General features: G+C 33.0%; 1 protein-coding gene across 1 annotated transcript in view; it reads right to left on the bottom strand.

Annotated features, from left to right (window-relative positions):
- LOC142328364 (uncharacterized) overlaps nucleotides 1–14140 on the bottom strand; it is a 48548-nt gene that overhangs the window by 10361 nt on the left and 24047 nt on the right. Inside the window, exons 3-4 of the mRNA XM_075372070.1 lie at nucleotides 5759–5858; nucleotides 782–883 (exon numbers count right to left, since the gene is read on the bottom strand). Of these exons, the coding sequence (XP_075228185.1) occupies nucleotides 782–883; nucleotides 5759–5858 (202 nt within the window). The remainder of the gene's footprint in view (nucleotides 1–781; nucleotides 884–5758; nucleotides 5859–14140) is intronic.

Here is a 14140-nt window from a genome sequence, read left to right on the forward strand (position 1 = left end):
CGGAACATACTTCTACGTTTTACGTCTAGAGCGAAAATATCTGTACGTACTTGTAAGAACAATACACATAGCTGGCTAACGGGGCTCCGAATGTTTTCCTCAGAAATAGTAACTTTCTTTTGACCTGATTTCCATCCACAGGTGAACATATGATATAAATCATGAGACAAGTGAAGATAAGACATGAACATGAACATGAACAAAAGAAGGAGTGGCGAAGTTCTACCTCCTGCCTTTCACGTTCTCACTTTTAAAAGACTGACCCTGCCGGAGAAAGTGCACGCTGGTATACACCATCTGGATATGCGAGCTTTCGTGTTACAACCCATGTGATGTTTCAGATGCCAGAAATTTGGTCACACCGCGGTTTGATATGAGAGACCGCAAATATTCGTGAGTGGTGAAGAGAACCGTGCAAGCATCCTCCAACCTGCGTCAACTGCATAGCACAGCGTTCATGCCGATCAAGAAACTGTCCTGTTTATAAAGATGAAGTAAGTGTTTAGGAAGTTAAAACCTTACAGAAGGTCAGCAATTTTGGAGCTAAAAAAATTATAAACAGCCGTAAACCTAGAGCAACAATAACGTACGTTCAGGCAGCGACTATTGTTTCTACCACAAGTGTTGATGTAGATCAGCTTCTCAGTAATCTCGCTCCAACGTTAGCTACAAGACAGAATAATCGACAATAACGTAAAATTAAAGAGGAATCTATAGACCGCCAAAGTTACAGCCACAAGGAAATGTATCGATTAAAAATGTAGAAATCAATATTGCGTACCTCGTCAATTAAAATTTGTCCATTCCAGCAATAAAAATAAAATAAGACACTTTGTAGTAACGCTATACCTAAGCATACGATTTTCATTACTTCATTGTCAATCTGAAAAGAAAAATCTAAATTTATCTTCCGAATACAAAAATTTCAAAAATTGATCAAAATTTTACTTTTGCCATATTATCACTTCAAATATTCAGAAGGATTATCGTTATGCTGCAAAAATACCTTCTAAAATGAATTATAGTAGGACCCCGATAATTCGTCACCTTTGGAACCGACGGGGTAATGAATTAACGAAAATGACGAATTACCGAATAGTGTAACAAAAGTCGAGTTATATAGAAATTAACGCTGTATTGGTTTAACCGCATTGATGTCTATATATCTGGATAGGGACTCCATTTATTGAAATTGGCAAACTTTGAAGCATAAACTAGCGCCATTAAATGAGTGGTAGTACTAAATAAAATGAAACGGCGCATGCGTAGAGGTAAGAGTAGGGATAAAACACTGCTCAACCGTTACGATTATAGTCGTGCAAGCGTAAAGTGGTTTTATTTAGTTCCCAGCATCTCATTCTGCGGCGATGGTGTGTTCTTCAATATTGAACGCTTAATTGTATTTTACGGTATAAGGATCCCCTATCCAGTTATATAGAGATCAGTGCCAAACCGTTATCACTCCCTCACCCGTTACTAAACGTGTGATAAAAAGACTGCAAAGTGATGAAATTTAACTACATTTAGTATTTTATTATACAGCAACATGTAGTATACTTTCATAAGTAAACCATTCACTAACACATTTTTTTTATAAACATTACGTATATACTGTTGTAGTTAAAAAAAAATCACTACACATACAACACTACAATACATAAGTCAAAGACTAACACACAGTAACTACAGAATATTTGTTTGGTTATCATTACTGTCAGTAAGCGCGCTGTGGCGCGAGCGGGTGTTTCAGACACTAGTATTAATTTACTAGACCAGCAGTGTTTGTGATGTGGACAGAGAAGGTCGGCTTAGCGCCTTTTCCTTTACGTGTGGTTGTTTTATGTGATGCACGCATCCAGTGATTTTATTACTACCTATACAATCCACTTAGCCTTTACGTAATGACCGTTCAACATTTTTGGCCATCGTTTTGTTATTTAAGCACTTTTATCTGTAAAACGTATAACCTTAACCTAAAAGGTACTGCATTTAAATTTATATTTACATTTCATTATACTTTCTAAAGAAATCTGTAATTTTTCTTTGCACTTAACGTCCTTTCTTTTTCTGATGCGAACTAACGAACTGTCGCATAGCAGTAAACTTTGCAACCTGTGCTTCTTTTTGATCGGATTACCATTCGATGAAATTCGTCAGTATCTCCACGACTTTTTTGCAGCTCATTTTATTTTTCCTATTCTTCCTATAAATTTTCTTTATTTTTAATGCGATTAACAATTAATTCATCGTTTAATATTTTGTAGCTTAAATCTGTCGTCTAATTTTACCTATTCTTCTATCTCCTCATTTGTAACATCATTTAAACCAGGAATACTGACACAAATTTCTTTCAATTTCAAATTTTTGTCTGCATTTTATTCTTCAGTTTCTGATTCTGGTAGCCGGTCAGGCCACAGTTTATGACAGCTCAACCTCAACATTTTTTTCGGGATATCTTTCCAAGCGTCAACAATATATATTGCATCCTTGCATCCTTTATGATGTATTGTTTCCAAAAATCGTCTATTTGTAATTCATTTTCACAGAAAATTAAATTTTGTATTAATAATTTTTTATAACGTCGCTTCATACCTATTATGACCCCTTGGTCCATAGGCTGGAATAAACAGCTTGCGTTTTCTGGAAAAAATACAGCGATGATATTGCCATCTAGTGCTTCCAGTTTGTCGACCGGATGGCAAGGAGCGTTACCCATCACAAGTAACGCCTTTACTGGAAAATTATTTTAAAATTATTTCTCTAAGATTTCGCTCCAGCGAAATCTTAGAGAAAGCGGATGACGCAAGCAATCTTGCTTGCGTCATCCAAGCAATCCGTTGCGAAAAATATTTCACCGGTAATAAGTCACCATTTTATATGTTTAAAAACTCTTGACTTGCCAATAACAGCTAGAGGAAGTCGATGAAACCCACTTGCGTTAGAACATAGAAGAATAGAGATGCGTTCTTTCCTTACTTTGAACCCAGCCGCAGAGCTCTCAGAAGAAGATGCTAAGGTTTTTTAGGAAGCGCCTTCCAGGACAATCCCATTTCGTCGCAGTTACTTAAATTAGTAAATGCTAATGCGCACGATACCCTGCGCACGACTTAAAAGATATTTAATTTTTTAATTAAATTTATCACAATAGTCAGATACAACCTGACTGTCAGCATTTAATTTTTCGCTCTCGATTGCAAGCTGGTGAATTCCAGGCCTTGCTTTAAATCTATTTAGCCAACCTTGGCTGGCTTTAAAATCTGGATCGCCATTTAGTCGTTCATTCATTTAAAGTGCTGCCTCAATAATTAAAAAGCCGCTTAAAGTTAGGCCTTGACTAGGACGCTGAGTGAACCAGATGTACACTGCCTCGTGAAGTTAAGCATTTTCTGCTGTTTTCATTTTCTTTCTGGTTGTGACACTTCCGTCAGAAACATTTATTTTACTCATACATACTTCTATTTTATCAGAATATTTTTTAATATCGTTTACGACGCACGAGGGAACTCCTGTGATAGTTTAACGGCACTTTCATCCTTAACCAAGCGTTGAAGAATCTCAAACTTTTTCGTCAATTCTAAACTTTTATAACTTCTGCGTTTGCCATGACAATACCGTAAGTACAGTTTACAGTAATAGGTACGACAATAGTACAAACAACTGACTCACACGACGCAAAGTTCACTATTGTAATGAATTTCAGAAACTGAAAGAAAATTACGTAAAACAGTATTTTTGATAAAGAACTATACTCTGTAAGAAATATGTAAACACTGATTAGATAATAGTGCCTAATTGAAAATTTTTGTATGAATGAAAGATATGTAAAGTAATTTTATTAGTTCTTTTCTCACGCAGTTACTGTAATTTGTACATAACGTACAGTTGGCTCATATAAAAACATCGGTCGCAATTAAGTGAATTTTTATGCTGTAGGCCTAAACAGATACAGTACATTTTATTAGTAATTAATAATTTAATTTACTTTGGCGTATCAGTATTGTAGTTCTAAAATAAAAATCACAAATTTGTCAGAGAGGTGACGAATTATTGAATGAGACGAACTAACGAATTATCGAGGTCCTAATGTAGTAAACTTTTATATCCCGTATTTACTAAGATTATAAGTGATAATATATTTTTGCCATCGTTATTTAGAATTGGAGTTTTATAGTTTCATGATACACAACTTTATGCAATTGTAATATATATATATATATATACCATTATCACCCTAAAATTTAAGGAAATTAAATTAAAACTTCGTGGTAAAATAAAAAATACCAAACATATTTTCACACTGGTTAGATGTCTCTGTAGTAGTTAATCAAAATTTTCTTTTAAGAAGCCAAAAATTTCCTCTTTCTTCGTCAAAAATGGAATCATTTTTTTTTTTTTTTTATAAGAAATGAATTTTTTTTGCATATTCACATTAAAAAGTAAAAAAATAAAACTAAAACAAATTAAATGAACTGTTACAAAATAATAGAACCCACTGAAAAAAAATCAAAAACTACTTACATATTTTTCAAATGTTCGTTAATTCTTTTTAAGTCGGTACCCAATTAAGATTTGTTTGTTTTAATAAGTCCTTGTTCAGACTGAAATTAAAAAATCCCTGTTTAATAAATTTTTTTTTCTTTTTCTTTTTAGCCTCCGGAACGACTGTAAGGTATTACTTCAGAGGATGAAATGTATCAATGTAAATGAAGTGTAGTCTTGAACAGTCTCAGGTGACCATTCCTGAGATGTATGGTTAATTGAAGCATAACCACCAAAAAGCACCGGTATCCACGATCTAGTATTCATATCCGTATAAAACTGCCTTTACTAGGATTTGAACCTTTAATCTCGACTTCGAAATTTGCGATGAAGAGTTCACCACTCTAGACCAACCCGAGGGTTTAATTAGTTTTTACGGTGTCTTATTCAGTCGGATTTTCTTTACAATGATTATTTCAGTTTATATTTATATTATTTGAACTTCAGGTTTGTTACTTGTTTGTTAGTTTTTTATAAATAATATATAATTTGTTCTTCATTACTGTTAAGAAAGGAGTGTGTGAAATAGCGGAAAAATTTTTATATATATTTTTTTAAATAAACAAAAAGGTAAATTTTTTGCAATGTTTCGCAAAAAAAAAAACATTATATAGTGTTGAAAAAAATGAAAGATATCCCAAGTTAATCAATCTAATATTACTTCAGATGAAATCCGGTTGAAAATTTTCATACATATTTTACTATATTTTTACAAACATTTTTTCTAATTTTTTCAATGGATTTTACAAAATAAAGTATCATTTTGTTTACAATTAAAATTACAATTTTTGTTAATAAATCATTTTTTGAAAAACAATTACCGAGATAAAAATGCTTTAAAAAATAACGACTGATATTTGTAATCGTTTTTACCCCATATTTTTTTTATGTATTAAAGAATGTTGGTACAACTGTTTAGCAAATATAAAAAAAACATAAATTATTCAAATACAGAATGGTAGACAGAAACAAAAGAATTGGAAATCGCCATTTTTTTCATGGACTATCCCCTTTTTTTGTCACACTTTGTGTATACTTCCAGCAAATAGTATTCTACTTTGTCAAATATTATTCTGACAAAAAACTTCTTCTTCTTCCTTCTTAGAAGGAAAGATTGATATATAATAAACTAGGAAACCTTAAAGTCATCGTATAAAGTTTAGCTAGATTAAATTCTAGAACTAATACTAAATAATAATATTACTTTTACATTTATTACCTCAATACTTAAATACATGAAGGTACATATTGTAAGGCACAAACATTGGTTAATTACTGTTATACTCAGCTGGACAAATCTATTCACATTTACAATATTCCTTAAAACAATAAAAAACATAACAAAAACAATAAAAATACATTTTTAAAAAGAATTAAATAAAATTAATAACATTGCACTTTCATACACATGCATACTAAGTAAGAGAGTGATGCTTCGTACATCTTAATATAGTACAAAATTAGTCAAAACTGAATTGCTCATTTATCTGAGCAAAAATATACAGATACGAAAGTTTTACCCGATTTAAATTCCTGTACAGAAAGTATAATGTAAATAGATACAATTGTCATGCAATTTTGCGATCTCAGTTCAATAGGGTTCCATCTGAGTTTTTTTATGAAAATGAGATTTGAAGAGTATAAGGTTCTATAGCATGATATCTTACTGCATGTGTTAATTTCTTATTCAATTCAATGTAATTTTACAAAAATCTCGGTTCATTATGGTTCTATTCACTGGCGGTTCGCGTATACGCACTGTGGAACAGCAGCAGTCCCTATTTCCACTTGATATTATCGATAACATTTAATATAATGAGTCCTTTTTTTTTAATTCTTTCTTTATACTTGTACAATATATAATTCTTAAGATTAATGTCAGTAGCCATCCCCCAGTTTATGAAAAAGATACAAAAATTTTTGTATGGAACTGTGCGCTTCACAGTTCCAGCGGGTGGTGGTTCTAAGTCAAAAATCTAACCACAATGTTCACAAAAATAAGAACATTTCTGAGACGCCAAAACCTAATGGGAGAGGAAATTTAAAAAAATTGTTCCATTTGAAGATAAGAAAGTAGTAAGAAAGCACATAAATTTTTTCCTAATGTTTCATCTCATTGTTGCAGAGTCTCTTCTTCAGAAGAATACTTGGATCCCTCACTAATTATCTCAAAATCATATGAACTGTTTGTAAAAAAGGGTACGAAAGATGAAACCAGTAAACTAGTAAAGATTTTAAATCAGAAAATATTTCTCTGCATACTCATATTTTTAATTATGAACTCAATTTGGATTTCCTGCTTTCTAAAAGTGATAGTTGTGAAAAGTGTGAGTTATTTGGGAATAAAAGATAAACAAAGTGTTTAAATGGTGATGACAAAATTGAATATGAAACACACATTTTAGAGAAAGATTTGATGAGGGTAGAACATAAATATGCTAAAAAAATATTGTTGACAAATTTATAAATGGTGACAGATCACAAATATTAGTTCATTTTGACTTACAAAATGTAATACCATTACGACATTCTGACATCAGTATAAAACTTTTATACTTTTATCTTTTTATAAAAGAAAACTTACAACATACAATAGGTGTGCCCATACATCACGTTCAAACAAGATGAACTGTGCTGTTGGAGTGCGGTCTTATGGGATGGTTATCCCATAACAAACTAGCTAGTGCTTTTGTTAAAATTTTAAATAAAACAGTGATCGATCATCTGCATATAACCAAAGTTATTATGTGGAGTGACAGTTGTGTTCCATAAAATAGGAACAGTTTTAATACCTGTAGCTATTAAAAACCTTTTACTATGACACAAAAAAAAATAAATAGTTACATAAAATACTCAACATCTGGGCATTCATAAATACAAGAATGTGATAATGTAAACTCTCAGATTAAAAAATTATTAAGATTATCAGAAGTATGGTCTCCTCTTTTTAAAGTGAATTGCAAGAATCCAATTTTGCGTGATACAAATGATAGTATCAGACTTTAAGACTTACAGCACAATAGTAAAACAATCTGATTATACCATTGTTCCATTTTCAAAGGTTTCACAGGTGCAATTTTGTCAAGGATCACAGTTGTCTGTAAAATTCAAATTATCACACAGCGATGATAATTTTGAAGAAGTAGGTATTGTACAAAATACAGAATAAGCAACATAAACCGAACCCATAATGAAACCGCTACCTAACGCTATTCATGATAGACTCACACAACTAGCGCGACGGATGTATATGTTACTACTGATTGTTGTTGCCGTTTGTCAGGTGGTTACATGTCAGTGAAGTATACGTTTAATTGTAGTGCAGTATTATGAGTGAAGTTGTGTTTTGTAAAATGCATTATTCAATCCAGGAGAGGATAGTTATAGTTGAGGCCTATATTCGTTCTGGATCGTCTGAAGAATAAAGTCAAGTATTCGTAGAAAAATTTCCGGATGCGTGTATCCCAGCGAAGAATAGTATACACGATTTAGTTAAAAAATGGCGTACAACGGGTTTGATTTTAAATGTAAAACGAAATAGGCAACCTTCCGGTAGGACAGATACACTTTATTATTGCAACCGGCTTCTCGAAAACATTGTTGGTGAACAGATAGACCCGATGTCGTATTTTATTGTCGGATGAGGCACGGTTTCATTTATCCGGCCATGTTAATTTGCAGAACACCAGGCATTAGATGTTGAGGAATCCTTACGAGGTATTCGAGCGTCCACTTTACGAATTTGTGTTTGGTGTACCGTTTCCAATAATCGTATAGTAGGGCCAATATTTTTTGACCGAATTGTCACTACACAAATTTACCTTATAATTTTCGAAGAATTCTTTTCGCAATTAACTGATAATGAAGAAGAATACAGCTTCTTCCAACAAGACGGTGTAGCGTTTCAGTGAATCGCGTTCAAACAGCTTTCACAAATGAACGAGCTGTCAGCAGAGGACGGAGGCCTCCACGTTCCCCAGAGTTTTTTTTTTTATGAGGAGGGGAAATACCATTTACGCACGCCCCAAAAGGGGCAGTGTCGGACTCACAACAGGTTCCACTAGATGTTATTGAGGAATGTATGTGCACCTGCGCCCTACCGACTGAACCTAACCACTTCACTAACTCTCTCTCCCGGGGCCGGACCAGCAACCAAGCATTACTCAGCCCCGAGAGGTGTCTTCAAGTTCCAGGGATCCGGAGTTCCCGTGCATCATCATCGCCGCCCATCTGCGTAAGCACATACGAACGACGAGCGGTTCAGCAGGGGGCTGTCCGTCACTCCTTCACTCTCCCATCTCACTCTTCACCTCAGCAGAGGGCTTTTTCCATCGTTCAGCCAGTGGACCGAAGCACACTACCACACTACAAGCGAAGCAGCGCACTCCACTCTTCAGCCATCAACTACAACGCCTGTTCTCCGTTACCGTCTATCCGTGCTCCATTTCCGATGCTCTGCTTCCTTATCCTCGATTAATCTTACGACATATCTTTCTACGAAGTCTCATTTACTAGGTCCGACGAGCATATGGGTCACTGTGTTTTCAGGACCTATCCAACCCTTCTTCAGCCATCAACTACAACGCCTGTTCTCCGTTACCGTTTATCCGTATCCTTACGCTTCCTTATCCGCTTCCTTATCCTCGATTAATCTTACGACATATCTTTCTACGAAGTCTCATTTACTAGGTCCGACGAGCATATGGGTCACTGTGTTTTCAGGACTTATCCAACCCTTCTTCAGCCATCAACTACAACGCCTGTTCTCCGTTACCGTCTATCCGTGCTCCATTTCCGATGCTCTGCTTCCTTATCCTCGATTAATCTTACGACATATCTTTCTACGAAGTCTCATTTACTAGGTCCGACGAGCATATGGGTCACTGTGTTTTCAGGACCTATCCAACCCAGTCCTGAGTCAACTCTGAACTTCATCCATCTTGGGCGACAAAAAAAGGTGTGACATGAAGTATCTTCCTCCCCGTGGTATATGCATAACGGAGAGCCCTTGATTCCAAATCTATGGAGATAACGTTCCCCTGAGTTGTCTACTAGCGATTTCTTCTTTTGGGGCTACTTAAAAGAGAGCGTTTATGCATCTATTCCTCACAATATCGATGAACTGAACGTAAACATTCAACGAGAAATCAACGCAACTGACAACAACCTTTTTGCGTCAGACGACTCTGAATATGATCAGTCAAGCACAAAAGTGCATAGAATGCCAGGGTCATTTTGAAAATCTTTTATAGAAATAAGGTAAATAAATACAACATTTAAATTAAGTTTTATCTTTTTCTCATTTAATTTATCCGTGTCATTCATTCATAAAATTTGATTTCAGCAAAACCTACTGATTCTGCAGCGGTTACGTTATAGGTTCGGTTTTATGTTGCTCACCCTGTAGTATGCAGACAAGAAGTTGCTCTTCTGGCCAGTTTTCACCATACCCAACTATACCTCAGATAAAATCCACTCAAAAAAATTGTTTTGTTATTAATTTCCATACGTAGGAGGTCAAATAATTAAAATACTGTATTAATAATTTCGTTAATTTTTAGTCTAGTTTTCTAAAAAAATGTATTATTACTTTTCAAGATAAGCATTTACGTTGTCAGTTATATGATTTATAACAACTAGTGTGAAAATAATAAAAAGTTTTATAAAATAAAAGAAAAACTGAGTACTAAAAAAATATCTTTATTGGAAGTTCCAAAAAATATCTTTTTTGGAACGTTATTGAATTTCCTGCGTGGAAAGTATATTCATTTTCTTAAGTTCCAAATAAAGCAACACAAAAATAAAAATAAAAATAATGAAAAATTTTAATAAGAAAGAAACCACCAATTCTTGTAACATACTATTAAAATCAACCTTAAAAATTGTTTAGATAAAGTTTATAAACGAATAATATGCTCGAGGTCTTATAATGCAGTTCCGAAAGACGAAAATTGTTCTTCTGTAAAATTTTTTTTATAATGGAATCCTATTGAACATGATTTATCGGTCTATCAATATGAAACTAAAGAAATTTTAATTGTTTAAAGTAAAATATTTTCTGCTTTAGAGTAACAGTCTGAATAACAATTATTTTAATTATTAATTCAATTCTCCAAACACTTTGCGCCTGTCAACAAGTGACAGGGAAGCAACAGCTCTTTCGTCACTTTTCAGGATATTAAATTATTTAAAGTTTAAAATGTCAAAGCAGTTTTGAGTTAATTTATATAGTTCCATTATGTTAGACTGAGTTTATTTTATAAGGTTAACCAAAATATAAGAAAGATAGAAAGGTAAATAAGAAAAAAGAAGAGAAAGATATAATATAAATGTTTATTTTTTGTTTGTTCCTTTAAAAGCGAATTCTAAAAAAAAATTAAAGCTAATGGAAATTTTTAAATAAATAATCATATTTATCAAAATACTCGTGATTAAAATAAAGTAGAAAATTAAAGGTACAGTGTAAAGCGTCATTCAAATAAAAAATTCGTAAATAGATAATTTAAAATGTCTACTTAGCAACGTGACCGGACAGAACAGAACTTGACAAAACAGAACAGCAAAAGAACAAAACAGTGAAGAAAGAGAACTATGAAAAAACAGAACAAGGAAAAAATAGAACATATCGTATTTACATTCGTCTAATTTCAATTGATTAAAGAAAATACAGTATTTATTTTTTGCCTATTGAAGGGAATAATTAGAGAAATACTTTTCATGTAATACAATTATAATTAAATTTTCTAATGAAATTTATTTAGGATTCCCCTGACACAAAACATGTGTTGAAATAAAGTAAAGAACATATAAGTAATCTTATATCTATTTATTATTAAAGTAATTTATTTATTAATTTTATATTTAATAAATATTTATACTATAATGGCAGAGTAGAAAAGAACAAAGATCCATTTTATTCTTATATTGTCATTTTAGTTCATTTTTGTATAAATACTAAATTAATGGTCTGATGTCTTAAAATATAATCAGTAGTATCATTTCACTGAATCTGATGAATTTATTCTATGAAGAACAATATTTCCATTAACTATATAATTTAAGTTTTTACTGAATCAAAATTAAAATATCGAACACTAACTTTCATAATTTTTACTAAAGCTTTAATAAATGAACGATTATTATTATATATTTATTATTACTTTTGATAAACCATTGTTGTACTTTCTGAACATTTTCGCTACTTACTGAAACTATGTACTGAATTTTTTGTATTAATTCCTGATCTGATGATTTTTTCGATTTCTTTCAATGATGATTTCGATTTCATTTCTAGGAAAAGCACATTAAAATCAGTGTAATAGCTTCGTGGAATTATTAATCCGTAATCTTTCAAATAGGATTTTAATAAAGTTACCTGTATTTTATTGTATTATTTTTTCAAAAACCAATCTAATATTTTTTTTTTGTCTTCAGTCATTTGACTGGTTTGATGCAGCTCTCCAAGATTCCCTATCTAGTGCTAGTCGTTTCATTTCAGTATACCCTCTACATCCTACATCCCTAACAATTTGTTTTACATAATCCAAACGTGGCCTGCCTACACAATTTTTCCCTTCTACCTGTCCTTCCAATATTAAAGCGACTATTCCAGGATGCCTTAGTATGTGGCCTATAAGTCTGTCTCTTCTTTTAACTATATTTTTCCAAATGATTCTTTCTTCATCTATTTGCCGCAATACCTCTTCATTTGTCACTTTATCCACCCATCTGATTTTTAACATTCTCCTATAGCACCACATTTCAAAAGCTTCTAATCTTTTCTTCTCAGATAGTCCGATTGTCCAAGTTTCACTTCCATATAAAGCGACACTCCAAACATATACTTTCAAAAACTTTTCCTGACATTTAAATTAATTTTTGATGTAAACAAATTATATTTCTTACTGAAGGCTCGTCGCTTGTGCTATTCGGCATTTTATATCGCTCCTGCTTCGTCCATCTTTAGTAATTCTACTTCCCAAATAACAAAATTCTTCTACCTCCATAATCTTTTCTCCTCCTATTTTCACATTCAGGGGTCCATCTTTGTTATGTCTACTACATTTCATTACTTTTGTTTTGTTCTTGTTTATTTTCATGCGATAGTTCTTGCGTAGGACTTCATCTATGCCGTTCATTGTTTCTTCTAAATCCTTTTTACTCTCGGCTAGCATTACTATATCATCAGCAAACCGTAGCATCTTTATCTTTTCACCTTGTGCTGTTACTCCGAATCTAAATTGTTCTTTAACATCATTAACTGCAATTTCCATATAAAGATTAAAAAGTAACGGATAGGGAACATCCTTGTCGGACTCCCTTTCTTATTACGGCTTCTTTCTTATGTTTTTCAATTATTACTGTTGCTGTTTGGTTCCTGTTATCAATTGTTCTTCTATCTCTGTATTTGAACCCTAATTTTTTTTAAAATGCTGAACATTTTATTCCAGTCTACGTTATCGAATGCCTTTTCTAGGTCTATAAACCCCAAGTATGTTGGTTTGTATTTCTTTAATCTTCCTTCTACTATTAATCTGAGGCCTAAAATTGCTTTCCTTGTCCCTATACATTTCCTGAAACCAAATTGGTCTTCTCCTAACACTTCTTCCACTCTCCTCTCAATTCTTCTGTATAGAATTCTAGTTAAGATTTTTGATGCATGACTAGTTAAACTAATTGTTCTGTATTCTTCACATTTATCTGCCCCTGCTTTCTTTGGTATCATGACTATAACACTTTTTTTGAAGTCTGACGGAAATTCCCCTTTTTCATAAATATTACACACCAGTTTGTATAATCTATCAATCGCTTCCTCACCTGCACTGCGCAGTAATTCTACAGGTATTTTCGTATTAGATATTGGTGTACCATCTTTGTTTAACACATTATTAGATTTTAATTTATGTACCCCAAAATTTTCCTTAACTTTCCTGTATGCTCCGTCTATTTTGCCAATGTTCATTTCTCTTTCCACTTCTGAACACTTTTCTTTAATCCACTCTTCTTTCGCCAGTTTGCACTTCCTGTTTATAGCATTTCTTAATTGCCGATAGTTCCTTTTACTTTCTTCATCACTAGCATTCTTATATTTTCTACGTTCATCCATCAGCTGCAACATATCGTCTGAAACCCAAGGTTTTCTACCAGTTCTTTTTATTCCGCCTAAGTTTGCTTCTGCTGATTTAAGAATTTCCTTTTTAACATTCTCCCATTCTTCTTCTACATTTTCTACCTTATCTTTTTTTACTCAAGACCTCTTGCGATGTCCTCCTCAAAAATCTTCTTTACCTCCTCTTCCTCAAGCTTCTCTAAATTCCACCGATTCATCTGACACCTTTTCTTCAGGCTTTTAAACCCCAATCTACATTTCATTATCACCAAATTATGGTCGCTATCAATGTCTGCTCCAGGGTAAGTTTTGCAGTCAACGAGTTGATTTCTAAATCTTTGCATAACCATGACATAATCTATCTGATACCTTGCAGTATCGCCTGGCTTTTTCCAAGTGTATATTCTTCTATTATGATTTTTAAATTGGGTGTTGGCAATTACTAAATTATACTTCGTGCAAAACTCTATAAGTCGGTCCCCTCTTTCATTC

This window comes from Lycorma delicatula, chromosome 7 (assembly GCF_047948215.1).
Source record: "Lycorma delicatula isolate Av1 chromosome 7, ASM4794821v1, whole genome shotgun sequence".
NCBI lineage: Eukaryota > Metazoa > Arthropoda > Insecta > Hemiptera > Fulgoridae > Lycorma > Lycorma delicatula.